At 38.5% G+C, this 21,124-nt stretch overlaps 1 protein-coding gene across 6 annotated transcripts in view; it reads right to left on the bottom strand.

Annotated features, from left to right (window-relative positions):
• Positions 1–21,124, bottom strand: part of SEPTIN7 (septin 7) — an 81,807-nt gene that overhangs the window by 20,783 nt on the left and 39,900 nt on the right. For 4 of the 6 annotated variants that reach the window (XM_083822084.1, XM_083822081.1, XM_083822085.1 and 1 more), the window contains exons 3-4: positions 6,056–6,162; positions 231–331 (exon numbers count right to left, since the gene is read on the bottom strand). In XM_083822084.1, coding sequence (XP_083678210.1) covers positions 231–331; positions 6,056–6,162 — 208 coding nt within the window. Of the gene's footprint in view, positions 1–230; positions 332–6,055; positions 6,163–8,601; positions 8,671–21,124 lie in introns of all 6 variants that reach the window. The other 2 variants (XM_083822083.1, XM_083822080.1) reach the window with 1 other exon arrangement.

Below are 21,124 nucleotides of genomic sequence, written 5' to 3' on the forward strand. Positions count from 1 at the left end.
ACTTTAAAGATAATTAGAGAGAAGCTGATTGTGTTTCAGTCAAGTCATAATGGTAATAGAAACTACCGTAGTCTAAGTTTTCAGTTAATAGAAAACTACAGACAAGTTTAAAGCCATGAACATTTTAACTGAAGATCAAAGTGTACATTTTGAAAAAAGTCAGAGGGTATTGTATCACACATACAAAAAAGATAGAGTATTTTTGTGGGAGAACACAAAGAATGTCTTACCAATTACTATTATCCACAGCATCTCCAAATCCTGGTGTGTCAACTATTGTAAGTAGTAACTGAACACCACCTTCTTTGATTAAAACTTTTGACTGCTCAACCTGTAAAACGAATGAGATTAAATGCTTAGCAATTTAGCCATTGATTTTAAACACTAGGAAAAGAATTCAATGAATAAGAAGTCTGATAAAGAATTGCTAACCTTTCTGCTTCAAATCAACTTGCTTTGCTTATAAAATCAAAATTATTTTGATATTTGTTGATTCATACATTTTAAATTTAAATCACAACTTTTTTTAAACTCAGTAATAGAACCCATCTAAGCATATAAAATGTCCCAATAGTTTAACTCTGGTTCAAAAGAGGAAAAACTCTAAACAACAATATCGATGTCAGTACAAAATACATATATGGGGGGAGAGAGAGAGAGTTCGATCCAGACATTCTCATAAACCAGGCATCATCCTGAAATAACCAACTGATGAAATAGCTAAATTTGGTCATCTAAAATAAAGTTACACTTTTTAGAGCTAAACCCCCCGTGCCCGAACAACCCAACTAGGCTAGAAACGTAGCTATACTCTAGTCCAGTTTGTATCTTTTTAAAAACATATTTCTTTGTCTTCAATTAGTGCAATGCTTTGGAAAGGAATCCTAGAAAGTGACGGTTTCCTGCTATAGAGGCAGAGAGATGGGAAGGTAATGCAATCTCACTGCAATCTGCTGCGCCAGAACTCACGTGACCGTAATGGTTTTCTGTTAGCTCAGGGCACGGATGGAAGCCTGACTCAACATGGCAACTGCTGCAGCACAAAACATGATGCAAGTTTTGGGTGTGGGAGCGCCTGCCCGAGTTGTGACTACCCATCTGCAGCACAGCTCCATCCTCTTGCAGGAAGCAGGTCATGGAACAGAAAGCTCAAGCTACACGACAAATGGATGGCTAACACTTAATATCTCAAGAATTATTGACAATGCCAGCATCAGGTGCCCTGATAAAGTAGCATTTGGTGAAAAGAGCTATAAGCACTGACATATCAGCCAGTCTGATCCACAGCAGTAAAAAAAACAAAAAACAAAACAAAAAAAACACATTAGCACTTTGGCTCTTTTGAACTGCTCACACATTTAATCACGCTTTTTCTGATATTAAGACAATTTCTCTTAATTACTAGTGAAGCTGTTTTCTTGATGCAGAATCAAGAAATTAATTATCCAGCCATTTATTCCTAACAGCAAGTGGCTGCAAATAAGTTTGCAGATGTTTACGCCACAGTGTTGCTTAACATACTTCTTAAGCCTCCTGATCATTAACTGGGGAGAGAAAATTAAGTTAAAAGTAACTAGGTGAACCCTTAGAGAACATGCAGTAATGAACTTTCAGAGGGAGTAGAAACTTGGATAATGAATCCCATCTGGATGGTCTCTTGACCAGCTCAAGATTTGAGAGATCTCAATGCTACTTAAGTGCTTGCACATAACTATTTGTACAGCTGAAATGGATTGGCTCACAACCACACCTGAAAATTGTTGCAAACTCTTTGCAGTCACTGGTTATGTGATGTAACTCCAAACTACAAGATAAATTAGCACTCTGCAGAAAGTCAAACTAAATACCTCTTGCACAAGTAAAACACTGACTGTAATTAAGAGGATGTTCAGAAGCACAGAAAACAGCAATAAATAACTCCAAAGAAGCTGGGGCTCTGTATTTAATCTCAGAATTTGTAGAACACTATTTTCCCCTACTTTTCAGCAAGGATCCTTTCCAAGCCAGACCTATCTATTTTGCTGCTAGGTCTTGACTAACAAATACAACAATACCATGGCTGTCTGCAGCCTGCAGTAATCATCAGCTGGTTCCTCACCAAACAAAAAGGCAAAAAAAAAAAAAAAAACCACCATTAATACATCTTCACAAAACAAGAATTCCCGGCACTGGGCTATCTGGGTAGCTAGTCACAGGAGAAGGTAAATTGGAATGGACTTGGAGGTCACTTAATTCCATCTCCTGCTAGAACGTGCCTAACCACAAAGTTGGGAAGGTTTAAGACAAGATTGAAGAACAAACAACAAAACCAAAACACACAACACCCACCAGCCTAAGACACCACCAAGTTACCCTTTCAATAACTGCACAATTTCTATCCTTCCAGAAGGAAAGCAGTGAGAGCCTGGGAATGCATATGCAGCATTTGAAAAACTTAAGTTTTAATTGTGGTGAATAGATCTTTTTTTCCCTCGAGAGCACTACAGAGAAATTTTATTGTACACAATTGATGCCAGAACTCAAGACAGTAATCCCCAGGCACACAGTCAACTCAGCCAAGAGTTTACCACTCACAAGCTTTAGCACGCAGGAGATTAACTTCTGATTCCTTGAATTCTTTTTGCTATCTTGCATGCAGTAACCACAGAGCCCTCACATAACTGAGCTCTCTGTAAGCATAAGAAACCTGTAACACTTTCAAAATACTGCAGATGATAAGGTTAAGAACTGTAGTATTGCCAAGTGCTACAAGGTATTGACTTTATTCACTGGCACGCAAATTCCCAGCAAAAATCATTAAATTATTACACTCTCATAGTGGAATGCTTATTCAGAAAAAGCAATTAATCAAGTACAATTTTGAATGTGTGTTTCCAACAATGAAAAAGGAAGGTCAGGAGATATTTAGAAATGCCACACCACATGTTTTTCCTGACCCTGTATGCTTGTAAGTGTGGCTAAATTCCAGAAGTCACCTTCTGACAAGTGGCGTGCAGTAACTGACTATCTGCAGACAGCACTAATATCTTCCTAGGTGGTGGGGATTTAAATTCTTACGTTTCATCAATTCATGCAGATATCTTGCAGAGCTTTCAAATACCTACAGAACAAGAAACTTAGTGCACCTAGGTAAGTGTGCCATGAAAGCATGGGGGACAGACAGATCAAATCCACCATACACTGTAAGCAGTAGAGATGGCTGGTGACAGTCAGCAGGTGAAGAACCTGCCATAGAGCCTCTGTATCTTTCTTTTGTAACCTGGATGGATGTGCCCATACATGGTCAAAGGCACAGAAAGCAGCAACATCTGGAAAAGATCCAGAAAATCTCTGTAAACGAGTGTCATTCATAGTTAAGCATCCAACTGTATCCTATCATCTGGTTTTACAAGTATTCCCAAGGGATTCATGGAAAAACATTAGTTCAAGCCTTGGAATTTAAAACTTTTTAATAAAAGTCTACTCCGTGCGGCCATTTTCCCATGCACTCCTGCTAGCTGGGTCACGCTGGTCTGTCCTCTAGCGCTGCACCGAGTTCTGTGATGCTGCACACGTTACAGCTTGAGAAACTTCAGTGGATTAAACAAGACTGCATCCATCTGACATCAAGTCATTTACTATTAGCTGTTTTCTATGTTTTCCATGAAAGAAATACAAAGAATCTGCCTCACAAAACAACACTAAACCACTACTGCTTTCAAACATTGCCCAAAATACATTTTGTAATTATCTGAGACTGTTACACGATGCCTAATCAATAAATGGTTCCCACCATATAAGAACAGGAAATTATTACCACCAAGATTTTAGGATGCTTTTACATCCTAAAATTTTTAGTCTGTTTCACCTCTACCCTCCAAAACCCTTAGCATTGTGTTTTTCAATTCAGAAAGGTTTGCAGTGGCAAAAAGCACAGATCCCATTGATCCAAAGAGCAGCTCCTTGCTGCTAATTCTTTGGTTTCATATTTGATTGGAAGCTATGTGCTGGCAATTGTGGCTGTTTTGTATGTGATTCCAAGGTTGTAGTGGCAGACTATTTTATCCTCACTTACAAACTAAAATAAGACAGTTTCATCTCTGAAGAATGCAACATGTCAGGATGATTACATTATCTAATTTTGCAACCAAGCAGATGAAAGTACTTAACTCGGATTCCAGAAACTCCACAGACAGAGTGTTCAGTTAGTTTTCCTTATAACGATCCACCATTAGTCAGGGATGGGCTGAGTTAACTTGAAAGCTGGCTTGCAATTTTTTATTTTAGTTTGTATGTAAGTTCTTACTATTTTTCCCAATGAACTTGAATTGATTTAGCTTCAGCTACCAATGTGTAATCAACAATAGCAAAATCACACAAAGCCCTTCTACCAATAAGTTTTCCAGCATTCACCAAGCTTCATCGCTTTTCCTTAATAAGTGTATCATACTAGAAATAAACTATTTGCAGCTTTTCCACACCACTTAATATTTCTTTGAACCATGTACCTAAACCCAGCCTAATTCAAATAATCCTCTACTACCCCTACTAACAGGCTAACAAGCCCATTTTGTCAGTCACTGTTATATTAAAACTGACAAAATAGCTGAATAGACATGGCCAAAGCTTAGAGAAATGTAAATATATCATCAAACTGTGGATGTTCAAAAACTTTCCTCCAAATAAAAAATAAAATAATAATAAAAAAATCAATATTCTGCCACAAATACATTTTGTATTAGTATTCAAGCCTGATGTTGACCTAATTGACAAGCAGTTTTATTTAACCTTTTCAAGTATGAGCATAACTAACATTTTCCTGGTCCTCTGGTAATGAAATTATCCAATCTTCTGAGATTGAAGAAAAAAATCCCACACTCCAAACAAAAACAAAAAGCCCACAAAACACTAAGGTCAGTGGGTCATACCACTGGAGTAGTGTTATCCAATTCGACTAAATAAAAAAACATTTAATTTTAAAGCTTCTCTTTAGAGTTTTGAGTACCTACTAGCTCAACATAGGCTTCCTAATCCCCTCATGACAGCTCTGTAAGTAATCAACAACTTCAGACATAGCTGAGGTGCTCTGAGACTGTCACATTTTGCAGTTGGTGGAGCCATGCTGGACCACAGCAACTGCGAGCCATAACCTGGTCTTCATCAGGGGGCGAGTATGAAATTGGATTATCACAAGCTGTCTTCACCAAAATCTTAAACAAGTGACTGATGTGCATCAAGGGAGATGAGCAGAGCTCATCTGTTCCTACTCAGTTGCTCAACTGCTGAGGCAGAAAGTAGCATGCTGAAGAGCAGGAATTTCCTAAACCACCCACAATACTAAGAGGACATTTCACTATTTCTTAGTATTAGGCAGTTTTCACTTTCTTTTTGAATAACATTTTTATAATATAAACAGTATACTTTTTTTTTTTAAGGGAAAAATATATTGATTCATAGCAAAATATTACAGAAAACAGACCAATCAAGTTCAGTTTTTTGATCTACGTGTTTCAACTGTATCATGCACTTGCAAGAACATTGTCTTTGCCCATGTAGTGCTTAAGTCAGCCAGGTTCACCCTAGGCCAACAAATGTCAGAATAACAACTTACAACAGGTAAAAAATGTACCACAAAGGACACAGGTTGCACAATATTGCCAAATACTTTTACACAAAAGATTTACAGTCAGTAGAAAGACCGAATATGGTTTCTAAAAGCCTGCCTTAAACAGTCGGAGGTTTTAGCACACATTTAAGTATTTCTAATATACATACTTAATATTTAAATTGATAATAAGGCACTTCCTGACAGGACTGCACCTGTATCACATTTCTAAAGCACAAGCAGCACACAAAGTATCTCAGGGATCCCGCCCTTCAACAGCCTACAAGTTTCATAACCTGAAAGTTCTGTGTAGTTACTGTACGCTGAGTGACACCCTGAATATTTCTCAGTGGTTTACACTATGGCTGCACTTACTTAAAACACATGTGCTAATGTGACAACTGTATCATTTTATGTCACTAAATTGCAAGTTAATTTACTCAAGCTGCAGTCTTCCGCCCCAAGACGTACCTGTACAGTCTTTTTAATTCTGTGTGAAGGACCTGGATACTCCGGGGAATATAATTCTGTTAAGAATAATGAGTTGATTAATGTTGATTTTCCCAGTCCAGATTCACCTAGAAGAAAACAGAACAGTTTCAGTAAAACTGGTAGTATCAGACACAGTATAAACACTTAGCTCTAGATCCAAGTACTCTTAAAACATAATACCTGAAAACATTCACTACATTCTGAGGTTTTGAGAAGCTATAATCTTTTTCAATTTCAAGGAAAACTCTGTATGTTTTTTTTTTTTAACAGAAAATCCTACTGTCACTATTAGATTCTATAAATATTCATTTTTCAGATCACATTTTAAAGTAGTGCTAAATGCATTTAGCACTTCTCCATCGCTCCTATTGCAATGCATGAAGATGATATTGCCCAAATTAAAGTTTATAAACAAGCCATCTTCCTGGTACCAGTTTCTGGCACTATCCCAAAGCACACTAAGCTTTCTCCTTTATGTCAATTATTATTTGAGGGTCTTAATGGGGGAGGGGGGGGAATTTCAGATTAGCCTGATTACTGAAGTCACAAAAGCTAAAGAAAAGTTAAAAAAAAAAAAAAAAAACACCACCACCAAACAAACCTATGTGATTTGCATGGGAAATTTGTAAAGGAGCTATTTCAACACGACAATTCACACCAGAATGAGAACTACATAAAACAGTATATGAAACTGATGCTTTCTGGTTTAATTTTTCCATGTGCAGTGCTGTGAACATGTTAACCTAAACAGAGAGACTGACACAGAACTTTGCTCTTAAACTAAGAAATCTGGATGCAAACTACTGTAGACATATTTACACTAAGGGAAAAGAACCACGCTGCCCCCATGCTTTAAAAAGACAAAAAAAGGTTTTCTAAGCCCCATCAGCCACCCAAAATAACGATTGATTTTGAGACTAAACTCCCAGCTTCAAAACTTGTCTTGAGATAAGTGCCCTAGGCCAACACAAGTAATGCAGAGCTACGAAACAGAAAGTAGCTATGGACCGCAGCAGACAACAGTGTGTCTCCACTGTAATCGCTGGCTGGATTTCATCCACAAGCTAGCTTATACACATCAGCCAGCTCAATTACAATTGTGGAGCTTGAAGTCTCTGCGGTATTGAGCTGAGCAATCTGATTAGCTATCCTGTAAATGGATTAGCAGCTGCTGAAATGCTGCAAGCAGAGCTCCTGCAGGCTGGCTCTGTTATTAGCGGCGCTTGTTCTCTGAGCCTGGCCCTGTGTGACAGATGAGCTAACGCACGCTTCAAGCGGGTCCAGCTGTGCACGAAGATAGGCTACAACAGCCTAGGAGCAAGGAGACACGGCATTAACAACCTCAGCAGAACACTGCTAGGAACACCAACCCCAAAATGACAGCTGTACCAGGGCCAGAAGGGGCGGGTTTGCTGACAGGCATCTCACCACTACCATTACCGATTCTGCCTTTCTCCATGGTCAGACATGTCAGAGCTATGCCTCGAAGTGTTTGCTTGCAAGGGATGCACATCCACTGCTCTTCACTTGCAAGATCTTCAGGGCATGGTCAGCGGCAGTTTAAAGGCCTTTCCCTACTGAGTTTGCACCAGACAGAAGCTCCTGAAACACACACAGCTTTCCAAACTAATCTCCGCAGCCAGACTGAAGCTGTGTCTTCATCTCAGCACCCTGCTCAAAATGCACACATCGTTCTGGATAAGCCAGGGTGTTATTTATCCTCCCTGCTGAGCCTCCCCTCTAATTTTGTCATTTATAAAATTCATATTCTTTCATCGATCATCCCTTTTTCAGTTGACCATAATCTCACAGAAGGCTCTCTGCTGAACTGTTGAAGAAACACTCATGGGCAGCAGCATGCCCAATACTCGCGTGGCCAATTCCACTTCAATATGCAAAGAGTTGTTCCTTCTCCCCTGTCAGGCTCACTGCCCGTCTTAACATGCTGCAATATTTTAAGTGGAACACACGCAGAACAAGCACTTTTCCCAAAGATTACACTGCTTGTCATGTTGCCATTGAAACTGAACATATGGAAAGGAGATTTTGAACTCTGAAAGGATCCAATGAAAAACCAGCAGCTCACCCAAGATGGTTATTGCAGCTGGAGCACTCTGTACAGGCTGGCCCCTGAACTACTGCAGCACCAGGCACGGACAGATATGTATCCCCAAACCCAGTACCAAGGATGAGGTGGCAGTTTTGAGCTCTAAACATCTATGAAGGTAGTAAAAGGCTGCAATAGCAAATACAAAATTACACTGAAACTGTAGAAAAAAACACCCATAACAGGAACATTTGGTACTTTACTATGGGGAAAATGCTGCTTCCACTGCTGTCAAGCAGGAGTTTCTCTGCTGCCTACAGGGGATGCAGAGTTAGAGAACTGAAGCGTATTCAAACAAGTCTAGCCAGCCTCTTCAAACACATTCAAGTATTCTGAATTTAGCTAGAAATGTAAAACAAAAACAAACAAGCGAAACCTTTGTTTTTCCCATATAGAAGCTTGTTCAATGCAAATTCACCTAAAAGGATTCCCTCCATACTGGAAAACCTTGAGTTGCAGCTTCAGAGGATTCAATGGGCTATGAACACTATGAACAAAACATAAGAGAACAGGGAAAACAAATGGAATTTACTTTGCCTTAACATAACAAAAAGACACATCCACAAAAAATTCATCCTCCCATTTTCTGTAACCACTTCTGATGACATTTTGCACTGCTGCCACACCATGAAGCCAGGAAAGCACCATTTCAGTGTGCTAACTCCAGTCACTCTATGCATCATGATATGTTCCGAGATCTAGCTGCCTAATTCACACTAGGTGATTTTTAGAAATATCCTGACTTTTCTAGTTTCAGCATAAAATGTTTCATTTCACAACGAAAAAAAAAATACTCTGACTTTGACTTTGCAGGATAATTGGAAACCAAACATTCAATTACTATGTCCTGTCTAACTACTGCTGACTGCCTTTACCTTGCCCTCACTCTCCCACTAAGTGTTTTATATATGCTTCAAGTTCTCCTGAAGAAACACTGTTCTTTTTCTTAATTATTTTGTGTCTTGTCTATCAGCAAATTAGTGCTTCAGAATTTCCACATTTGCTCAAGCTGTTTTTACTCTGTAGACACAATCCTTTGTCCGACTGTAAGAACTGACACAAGTTCCAACTCTTCTCAAGTCTAGGAGTTTCTAAATGTTCATCCAAACACTGGAGCTTTTCTCATACTTTGGTTAACAATTAGCATCTTTATATGGATGGCACATCATTTAAAGTTAACTGTTGATAGCAACGTTTCTTCTTCAACAAAGAAAACACTGCTCAAGTAGTTCCCTTCTCCTCTACAAAGGGGAAACTTATAACGTGAGAAAATAGAAAAGGAGACAGGAAGGTATATTTAGCTTTTTCTTTTCTATTTCAAACACATTTTTGGGTCTGAAGAGACTACCAGTAACTGCTGGAGTGGCCTGCAAAGCTACAAAAAATAGTCTCCAGAATAATATGAAAACAAGTAAGTACAAAGAATAAACAACTGAAGAACAATGAAAACATGGAAACGGGTAGAATACTGCTCCAAAAATTAAAAATAAAATTTACAACAAACAAAAAAACCACTCCCCTCCATCACCAACTCAGGAATAATTGCTTTAGGCTGAGCTATATGTCTTTCATCTTCATTTCCAAATCACTCGTAAGTTATCACAGATCAGGATTTTTGGATAATCAGTTACTGAATTTATCTACAGTTAACTTGCATGCGTTCAATGCACGTTTTTCTCCTGTTCAAATTCCATCAGCTCTTGTTGCAACTTTGTTACTTCAAAGGAACTTAGGCTGCAAGTATCTCCTCCCTATGGTAATAGAAATGAATTGTTACCCTTAAATCTTAATGATGCTGCTTTTTTCCACCATTCATTGTTATGGCACGTTGAGAATGTGGCCTCTTTCCAACCTCCTCCAACTTTTCTACCTCCTCCATCCTTATTTAAGCAAGTACAGAAATGGACAAGCAGTCCAATTCAGTTCCCAACTTTATACCTATTTGTTATTTTATGAATAACGCCTACTGGAGAGAGCTGTCTTCTCATTCACGTATTACATTTCCTGATAACGCACCACAGTACTTCTTCTGGCTATCATATAGCTCCGAAAATCCAGGATCAGTTTTCTATTGTGATCTCTATTTTTAGAACCTTGTTTTTCTAAAATCCAACCCTTCGGCACATAAGCATGACTTACACAATTAGATTTATGAGAGTTCATTAAACATATCAAGTGATCTAGCTAACTAATCGATACTGAAGATTCTCAGCGTGCTCTCTGCATGTTGTATCAGCATTTCCTGTGACATAAAACCACACAGCTGGGAATGTGACCATGTATACTATCTGTACTTTGGAGTTATAAGTTGCTTTCCCAAGCTCCAAGTAGGACAATTTGTAAGCCTTCAGTTAAATTGCCCTAAGAAGCATGTTTCAGGTATTCCCACCAAGAAGACCCAGACTCAGTGTATCTACTAACTAGTGAATCTACTAGCACCTACAGACTAAGAGGATGCATCAACTGCTAGCAGCTGCAGTGGGTGAGAGAAAGTAACTCCATCCTAGCAGTAGTTTATTAAAGACAAGCCGCCAACACCTCATGTCCCAGAGTAAACAAGTTCTTTACAAACTGCACGGTTTTTCAAAGCTTCCACTGCATTCTAAGAAGTCTGTATTTAGAACTACTTAGCACGAGTAAGTTGACCACAAGTGGCAGATGTTTTACTGCTTTCTGCAAAGGAAGGTACTCAACACCACATCTCTTCTCGGCTGCAAGGGGGCAGAGATTTTTAGTGCACTTGACAGCCCCAGATAGTTATTACAAAGAGATCAAATGCAACAGAAAAATGCTGCACCTCGCAACAACACAGATATACAGAATATTTACATCAAGCCACATTTTATTTTTAGCAGGTGAGCTAGGTTTTTGATGAAATTTCTTCCATTTTATGAGTTCTAACTCTTGTGTCATTGTTTGTTAAAATATAATCCCAGTACCTTAATGCTGGTGATTCAAAGAGCTTGTCAGATGACAAAAATAATGCACTTCATCTCCTTCTATCCTTGTACAACTCACAGTATGCGCACATGACAGCACTTGCACCTTTATGCAGACGTCCAATGGCCTTGATGGTACGGTTTTTAGTTTTGATACAGAAGTGAAGCTACACGATTAATCAAAGTTCATTATGAGGCTGCAGACTAACACGTAGCACTGAGTGCAAATAAAGCATTAAGAGCCCAAAATACAGAAAATGGTATGATGGAGCAGGCCTCTCACAAAGGGGGAATGATGCTCTGTTCTGCCACACATCATTAGAGATGACCACAAAAAATAGAGGCTACAAGATGCTTTTAATTTTAAGGCTGATTTTAGAAACTTTTGCAAAGGCTAGTTCCTGCCTTCGGCACTCTACAAAACGCAAAGCAATACTTCAATAAACGTATGGGGACAACCAAACAAAACCTGTTGGGAGCTGGGGTGGGTTCAACACCATGCTCTGTGGCTTCTCCCATGTAGCTACAGTACCACGTAGGATAGTGTCTCGTGAAGTTGTGCAGATAGTTCAACTTTGTATTCTCAGACACTTATAAAGGGAAGAAAGCCAAAGCTCCACCATTTCGTAATTTACGCTCCTAATTCCAGTTATGGAAGTAACATCTGTTAGAGCCACAGAGTTGATCCTAGCAAAACATAACAGGGAAGTCTGCTGGCTATAAATTTGCTTTTGCCTATCAGCAACTGCGTCAACAACAACAAGAATTTGACGTTCAGTATACAAGGAGACAATTTCATCAACTTTCTTCGAGCATAATTTAAATTTTAAGTGCAGTAACTGAGGACAGACTCTTGGCATATTGTTCTGGCCACAGATCCCACTTAAATAATTCAGAAAAGCCATTAAAAGCAGGGGAGTACTTCAGAAGAATACTGAAACAGATTCAAGATAACATTTTTCAAATAATGTTATTCCCTCTCGAAGCAGAAGCAGTTCTCGTTTTCTACAACTTGACAGATTAAAATGGCCATGAAGCAATGGTTTAATTGACCATGTTAGACTTTGGCTGTTGCCAAAACGAATGGCCCCTGCTCCTAAACAACTACTTGTGCTGGAACTCCTAACACACCATGGAGAGGCAAGAAGTGATTCTGCTAACTAAGGTATTAGAGGGCTGGGGATGGGAAAAGGAGGGAAAGTAAGGGCCAGACAGATGAGGTAAGTCAGGTCTACAGGTTTCCAAATATTTAAATGTAGATTTTTACATTTATATAAATATATAAAATCAGATCTCTTCTCTGCAAAGCCATCACTGACAACTAAAGTCAAAGAATTTACAGCTCTTCATGAAGAAAGTCACATTTACTCTAATTACCTATGTAGGCTGTACTCCTGATACACAACGTCTGCAAAGCAGCTATTAAAATAGGACGTGTTACTTAATTGATAATGAGGGGAAAGGAAATTTTTTTTTTTTTTAATTCTAGCTTACTAAAACCAAAGAACTGAAATCACAAATTTCTCTTCAGTTTTAGTTCCTCACCATGACTGCAGATGAAAGAACACCCCGCTCCTTTGGGCCGTCCAAATCCCGTACCACCAACAGCTGAAGCGTGGCAAGCTGGGATCCCAGCTCTATGGAATCACAGGTACACAGCTAGCAGCTGCAGCCCAGGCATGCCAAAGCTTACCTCAATTCATTTTCGGTGCTAGTTAAAAGAAACCCCTACACCTGATCAAGCTTCAGTCACACTGCAATGCAGTTTAAAAGACATTACAAGCAACAAGAAGTTGTCAAAACTGACCTACATGGAAAATCCGAATGCACAAGCTCTCTGTGAAATAACTGGGTTGAGGGATTCAACTGAAAATGACAGCAACTGCAGAGCTCCAGGACGACAACCTTCTGCAGTTAAAGTCCATAACCAGCATGTACCTTGAATTTTCAGACTTCAATGAAGACAAAACAAAGCCATCACAAGAGAAGAAAAAATATCTTGGTCCAAAATGAAAAAGTGAGGAAAAAAGTTGTTTAGATGCTAAAGAATGCCTTTTTTTTTTAAGGCTAAGAAACATACATCTGAGAATACCACTGCTTGGTCTGGAAGAACTATGCATCTAGAGGAAGCTGCAGAGCTGCACTTGTTCTCTGGAGAGATACAAAGCGATGCATATAATTCATTACATTCCCCAGTTATATGAATTGAAAAAGGAGAGAGGGAAAGACAACGGTAACACAAGATTTTCATCTATACATTACTATCAACAATGTACTATATAGCATTTCGAGCACATAGAGTAATTTCTAAGATACCTTTAGTTCTTGAGTCAGCAGATGTTAACCAACATACCACAGATTAATTAGTCACAGCAGGATCCTTCATTACTCCGGCAAAAAAAACCACACAGCTATCTACATGATGATGAGAAAATACTAACAAAAAAAGTGACTTGGATTTCTTAATCTTTCTGAATAAAAGAGACCCTGGTACAGATAAAGGACCCACACTTGAAGGACAGTATAGCTTGCACTACTTGCTTTCTACTTAAAAACAAGTGTTACAGAGCAACTTAAACAAAAGGAGAGACAGGTGAAGCACATTAGGCAGGATGTCAAAAAAATGAAACATCTGATACTGTTGCTCATGCTTTAGTGTATCACAGATAATTTGTAAACCACAAAAAAACTGATTTTTATGCAATTGGAAATTAATAAGTCTTCCACATAATTCTACAAAGAGCACCTTGACTTAACACTCCATTAGCTCTTTGCTTGCAAATCACGCATAAGAACAGTAAAAAAAATATTGAAAATAAGCGTTGAGTGCTCTCAAAATATCCCAGGTGAAACATTCCGCTATTAAAGCAATCCACAAAATATGTCAGAGAACTGAACTGAGAGATTCCTAGAGACAGTCACAGTTCTTTTCAACATCTTATACCTTGTCTCTAAATGCCTTCTCTCCTGAATGTCTCTGCAAGTGCTTGCTGTTGCAGGCAGCACAAAGGAAGCTGTGTTTGGACAAGGCACTTCGTATCTGGCATGAGTGGCAAGAGAATGATGCAGATGGCTCACTTACAGAACTCCCCAAGTTTACCCTAGTGATATAATTTGGGGGCAAAAAAAATGAATAATTAGGGCAATGCCCTCTGCGAATTAGGATAAATGGAGGGAATTCTATGTCTGCTTTTCAATATTTGGCTTGATGCTAGTAAAACAATGAGCAAAAATGTTGTAGAGAGATGCTCTTCTGGATATGCTGGTGCCTCTTCTCATGACAAAATACACAAATTTGATACCTCATTTACCTGAGGTGGTTATATCCTTTTGTTTCCATAAGATAACTTCCACTGTATTCCATAAAAATGGGTATTTTGTCTCTAAAGGAGAAATATGTAAGCTGAGGTAGGTTTGAATTGGCTTGGGTTGTCAGAACTACATCCTTCTTAATATGTCAAGAATTTGTTTTGTTTGAATGCTAAGCCACTCCTTCCGAAGTGCTGCCACCACTATTTAGCTTTCTAGTAATTACTTAAGAGTAAAACTGAGCTGCTTTTGCAGCCAACATCAGGAGCATACATTTGGAAAGCCGAAAGGAAAAGAGATAGACTTGCTGATAAGGTTACACCCTAAGGTCTGTCTAGCATGCTTGCTACGTTCTGCCATGGCTGAGCACAAAGAACAGACACAGGAGGTGGTCCAGGACTGCTCCTGGAGCTCCTGAGAACTGGTGAGGACAGCCTGGAGCCAAGGATGCAGGACTGGGCAGTCACTGCCTTGTCATTCAGAACAGGTGAGGATTATATACCATGAGTTTAGGCAAATGACAAACAAAACAATTCTTAAAATATTTTCCCGTGTAATTCTTAAATCATTCAGTCAAATGCCACGTTAAAAAAATACTGATGAGGTAAATTAGTGAATATCTGGCATCTTCTCTTCCTTCTCAATGTCTGCTGAGTAGTCAGCTATTGGTTTCTGCTATGCCTGGCACTGATGCAGCAGAAAAGTGGTGAATAAATACTTGCCAATAGTTAGCTTCCTCTGAATTAGCAATTTTGGATGTGTTCTGAATTTTTGTCAGCAGCGTATACCTCCAAGACCTAAAATACAAAGGATCTTGCTATTTCTCCTCTACTACAGTGTAAAAGTATCCCTTTAAATTAGCCTTACTAATACAAAATACCAACAAAATCTCACCTCATCTCCAATTGCAGTATCTATGCTATTCTAGTCTCTAGGTTTCACAAGGGATTTTACAGTTATTTGCTTTTTTAGGGCTAAGAGTACATAGCATATTCTAGCAATTTCCATATAGCAGAACCCAAAATATTAGCATAACAGCTTTACAGCACTATGGATTCCTATTTTATCTGAACTTCAAAATCTGAGCTGAAGAAAAAAAAAATCTTATGTTGCTCTCCCACAGTAAAAGCTTGTGCCATCTTGAGGAACTTGCCTTAGTAACAGTCAAATGGATTCCTATTCAAATTAGTTCTTGCAGGTAAATGCTTTATCATCTACTTGTTTATACTGAAATGGAAATTTACTAATTAGCCTACAAAAAATTAAGAAAAGCTTCAGTGATGCACCGAAATCTAAAGAATATACATTTGATTAACATGAAGCTATTTATTTACAATTTAACATATTTGAAAGCTCCCCATTTAATAAAAACCTCAGAGAGTCAGCTGCAAATAAAAACAAGTGAGATTTCCATACTCAACAACTGTTTTGTTTCAAAGATACTAAATAACTGCTATAAAGCTAAGACTACAGACATGCTAAACAAGTTATCATTCATTAAACTGATGAGTTTTTCTTTTTAAAATAGGACCAAAGACTTACCTTCATCCTACACAGGATTAGGCAGCAGCATTAATCAAGGCTTCAAAAAGAAGAGTTAACTCAAAAGCACGTTACCAAACTATGACATTATGCATTTATTAACAGCAACTACTTTGATCCATGACTTCAGCTGAGCAGTGCTACAGTTTGTGCTCCTCCCGAGCTCTCAAAAATTTCAGACAGCTGCAGAGTCCACAAAGTACAATTTCTAAATACTTAACACCTTGGATTATTTCTCAATGGCAAAACTGACTCATGCATAGCTTCACTCAGTATCTTTAATGTGGAAGGTATCCCTAGGATGACCAGCTCCTTCAACCACAGAGGGCTGAAGATTCTTCAAGGAAAAATATCTCTGAGATCATAAACACAGATCCTTCAACGCAACCACCACATTACGGGCAGTAATTCTGATGCTGAAGATTTTTAGCCAACACCAAACAAAATTCCAATACAACCAAGGTTCATTTTGACAAGTTTCTGCAACAAATGATTAATCACAAAGTTGTATCAATCAGAATCACCACCAAAAAAAATGAAATTCCAGACTCCATACCACCTGTTCTCTGTATTGACGTGTTTTGGTGTTTGTTTTTTTTTGTGTGTTTTTTTTGTTTGTTTGTTTTGTTGTTTTTTTTTTTGTCACTCTGAAAGACTGTCTGAAGACTTAACCTTCCATGCTGCTCCCAGAAAACTCTCCAGCTGGATCCATACGCTAATCCAATCTGGACAAAGCACTGTTAGTTGTCTCAGCAGCAGCAAAGACTGCAGGCTGGTCAAAATCTGAATTACAGCCTGAAGAAACAGTTGCTGTTGTTGGATCACAGTTTTTCCTAATTAAACCAGAACGGCGCTTCAAAAATGCCACTGAGGCCAGTATGCCTCTTCAAGTACTTAAAAATGACAGATAATAATTTCTGTAGTCTTATTTATGCAACTGAGATCCTCTGCAACTGAACTTTCCATTTCTAGCATCTTTAAAAGGTTGCCTGCTACATTAACCAATGGGGTGAAAAGGGATTTCCAATATCTGTTAAAAAAAAGATTCAGTTTTTAAAAAAGCTCCAGATAGTAACTAGTCAAAAAGAGACTGACCACATATGGAACGCACAGTTTAATTTTTTCCCCTTCACTTTGTTCTGTTTTTCATTAAGTAAGAAAACTCCTCATTGCAATGAAAAGTACTCAAGTCTTGTTTTCCTAAAAGTCACAGTAACCTGGTTTGGAAAAAAAAAAAAAAAAAACAAGCTGACAAGTACATGATACTGAAACGGAAATATCCTCTTAAATTTTAGTTTTTTGAAGGGGTGTGATTACTGAAAGGCTAGACAAATGAGAGAACACAAATCTTGAAATAAACAAGTCTAATGCTGACTCTAGTACCACATAAAAAGTATTTTTTCTATATAGTGTTTTATCCATTACCTTCTGTGACGCTAATCATCCTTGCCATGTTCCGATGGGAAATCTCTCAAAGGAACCAGTGATCTTGGAGACAGCAGCTCTAGCTATTTTCCACTGGTAACTTTATGCTAGTCACATTACAGACCCACCAACAATAAAACTATAGAAGGAGGACTAGAAAGAGACAGTCTGCCACATCACATTGGTTGGCAGAAAAAGAGCCATGTCAAAGAGATCCACCGGTATCAATAGTTTTGTTTGTTTGTTTTTTTTAAAGGCAACCAGATGAGAGGTAACAAACTGCAAAACAGAGCCATGGCCAAGGCAATGGCTGCCAAGGAACTTGCATTGATTCTAATATATTCGAAAAGAAAGATGCAATTCTGGATTCTTCCTAGCTATTTCTAAATGCTATGACTGGAAGAGCTCATTGTGTAGTACAGCATTCTTGTAAAATGGAAAACAAAACAAAACTTTTACAGTTCCAATAGTGTCGTTTATTGTTGGAACTTACTACACGGAAGAAAACAAGGCAAGTTTCTGTACTTGCATATCCATAGTGTTATTGGGAACTCCATTCTCAAAAACAAAGGCAAGACAACAGCCCCAAACCAAGATCACTTAAATGAAGGTCTGAATGAAACCTCCTAAGGAAAAGGGCAAGAAAATGAAGAATCCAACAGATTCAGCAGTCTTATTGCACCATAAGGCATCTCAAACATCAGTCTGCATCAGAAGATACATAAGCATACAGACACACACACACCAGAATCAACAAAAATTAGAGGAACTTGGAGAAGAGAAAGTTGGAAAGCTTTTGAAAAGCACAAGGAAGTTTGAATAGAATTGAGAAGCAAGCTGCTTGCTGGATCTAAAAATAATAGATATGCAAAGGCACCCCCAGTCTATGCTGCTTAGACCAGAGCTTGCTGGCACCAAAGCCATGCAGAGGAGCTATTCTGAAAGCAAGGGCAGAGTCCTAAATTGGCTGTTACACGGGGAAAGTGGCAGCAGTCACCCCCAGCACCCAATTACATTGAAGTCAAACAGTCCCAGAGAAAAATCAATCAGAAAGCTGTGGAAAATGGTTTTAGGCAAGATTCAGACTTCAGCAGAAATGTCTGCATTATAAAATACATCAATAAGGCCTTTGCTCTCCCAAGAATCTTTGTTCCAAAAATAAACTCACTGTAAGCAACCATAACAAGCTTCCTCTTTACATTATGCATTGCAAGTTAACTACTTTTTACAGTCTGTTCTAAATTCGTCTACACTGTAAAATAAAATCATCAAGGTTGTCACTACCACCCTCCAAAACACCGTCTTTCCTTCTAAGTAAAAAGAGACTCTTAGAAACTCATCTTCAATAATGGTTCATTTAAATTACAGGATTATAGGCCTAAATTGCTCCAGAGATAATTCAGGTACTAAAATGACCAACCAAAGTTACTCCTAATTGGGCATGACTTGCTACTTTTTCTACCAGAGCTACATTTCCCAATACCCTCCCCACCCCTCGAGCAGCAGCACCTGTCAGGGTGCTATACTTCTTTTGCCTGGACAGGCAATTTCAGAAATTAAAAAGAAAAAAATCCTTCTCTACCAGCTAACATCCTAATTACTGCAAAAGGAGTCTCTTCCTGCCCTTACCCCCCTCAAAAAGGGTAAATAAAAGATGCAGGCTCCTGCCTCTTCTTATATTTGAGGGCTTCCCCTCCTGACATCATGAGCATGAGCTGTGCCATTTCTAGTACTTAAAACCATCCTGAAGGCCTGAACATAAAGGTAATACATTCCTTGGTCAAAAAAAGTTCCTAAAACATACTTACCTATGATTCTGAAAGGAACTATTTAAGAGTATTCAATTAGAGACTTAAGTTGAAACATTTCTTTAACAGTAAAGTATTTTAACTTTCCAATCCTGAAGTCCTTGTACCAGTTCTACTGAAGATATCTCGGGAAAAGAAAAAAAAAAAAAGTTTTTTTTGTGGGGGATTATTTTCTTCCATTTTACAGACTTCACTGCAATGACTAAAAGGGCTAGTCACCAGGAGTGAAGGAGACGGAGTAAAGTGACCTGGATGGCTACTTCCAGTCCCGAAGTTCAGATTTCTTTGTTTTTCAAATAATAAATAGCCCATAAAGCTCTACATTAACATCTTTAAAGCGATCAGACAACAGTAATGCCTACAGCAAAGGAAGAAACAAAGGACATTTTCAGCTCTAGTGCTTCTGAAAGCAGACATAAGATGTTCTCTGTCATTAAGTTTATGATCTCAAATCAGGTCAGATTTACTCAAAGGCAAGTTGACTTCACAGCACTTGTACAGGAGCACAACAAATTTGGTTACATCTTCATTACCAAGCAGACTTTAAAGACTTTCACTGGTTTCTTTTTCCTATTAGGCTCAATTTCCTTGCAGATCAATACAGCTCTATCGGCCTCTATTCAGCACACGTTTGGAAGCACCTCATCCATATGTTCCTTCATACTTAACTGACCATGTCACATGTGGGAACAAGCAGAGAAAAATAGCATTAGAAACTCTCAATCCATCAAAGAGGAAATGGATCTTCCTGCCAATTTCCTCATTAGGAAAAAGCAAACTCAGCAGGCCTACTGCAGATCCTCGACCGCTCTCTCTATGCTAAACATCTTGACGTTTACAGAATTAAGACCGACAAGCTTGAAGCTTTTTACTACTGGCAAGTTTGCAACAGTTGACAAAGTAATCTAAGAATGTTCAGAATTACTCTGGCTAATTCAATTTAATGATGCTGATGCAGAATTACATGAAATGATGGCAGACAGCCAATCAGGCTGCAGGATGTGTCTTCCTTCAGTTAAGTACAGTGGTGGGGAAAAAGGAAAAAAAAAAAGTAGAAAAGTAGAACCACCTTTTACTGTCATGTCATGAACACTCAACACCAAGTTGTGCCAGGCCAGGTGTGCACTCATGATTGCTTTAGACCTAAATGCTACAGAAGAGCATCAAATGGTAACGCTCTTTGAAAGAACCCATAGCTCTTACCTCAACTTGGTGTACAGCGCAATATACATGAAAGAGAACAAAGATGCACAGTAACTTCTCAGGAACGCTAATTTATGCCCAATTCTCCTCTCCTCCATTCTGCAAATTTCTGCTTTTCAAGACGTAGACTTACACTTTAACATTATAAAATAACACTAAAATGGTGTTTTACTTGAAATGTTTAAGTTAGAGCTTACAGCCTGCATTTAAATTCATGATGTGCTTTTATGGATTCTTTCAGCATTTCTACATGTAAAAACTCCAGGCTTCTAAAATGTGCTACTAGACACATAGTGCCTTGCTTCTTTCTCCTTTTAAAGAAATCAGCATAACTTAACAGCAAATGTAAACTACTTTCTCCATACAAGAAAAGCCAAACATTGCAAAATTTCCATAATAATTCATACTACTGGAGTTAAACAAGATTTCACTGCACCTAAGGCCAAGTTTACACTTTCACAAGAACAACAGCTACAATAAGAAAAATTCCTATCATTTCTAAAGAGTCAAGATGGGCTTTATTGCAAGTCTATAGTAACAAAAGCATCTAGATTCGTGCATTATTACTGTAGGAGTTGTTCTGTAACTGGCAGAACCAATCCTGATCTCCCAGACACCAGTCACCATCGCTTCCTAAAGACAATTACTGCAGCAGCTTCCTCCTTCAGCCCTCTTGCCCGTCTCTCTCGGACTGAGAAGTGCCCTTGGCACATAC

Source organism: Anser anser (genome assembly GCF_964211835.1).
Source record: "Anser anser genome assembly, chromosome: 2".
Lineage (NCBI taxonomy): Eukaryota > Metazoa > Chordata > Aves > Anseriformes > Anatidae > Anser > Anser anser.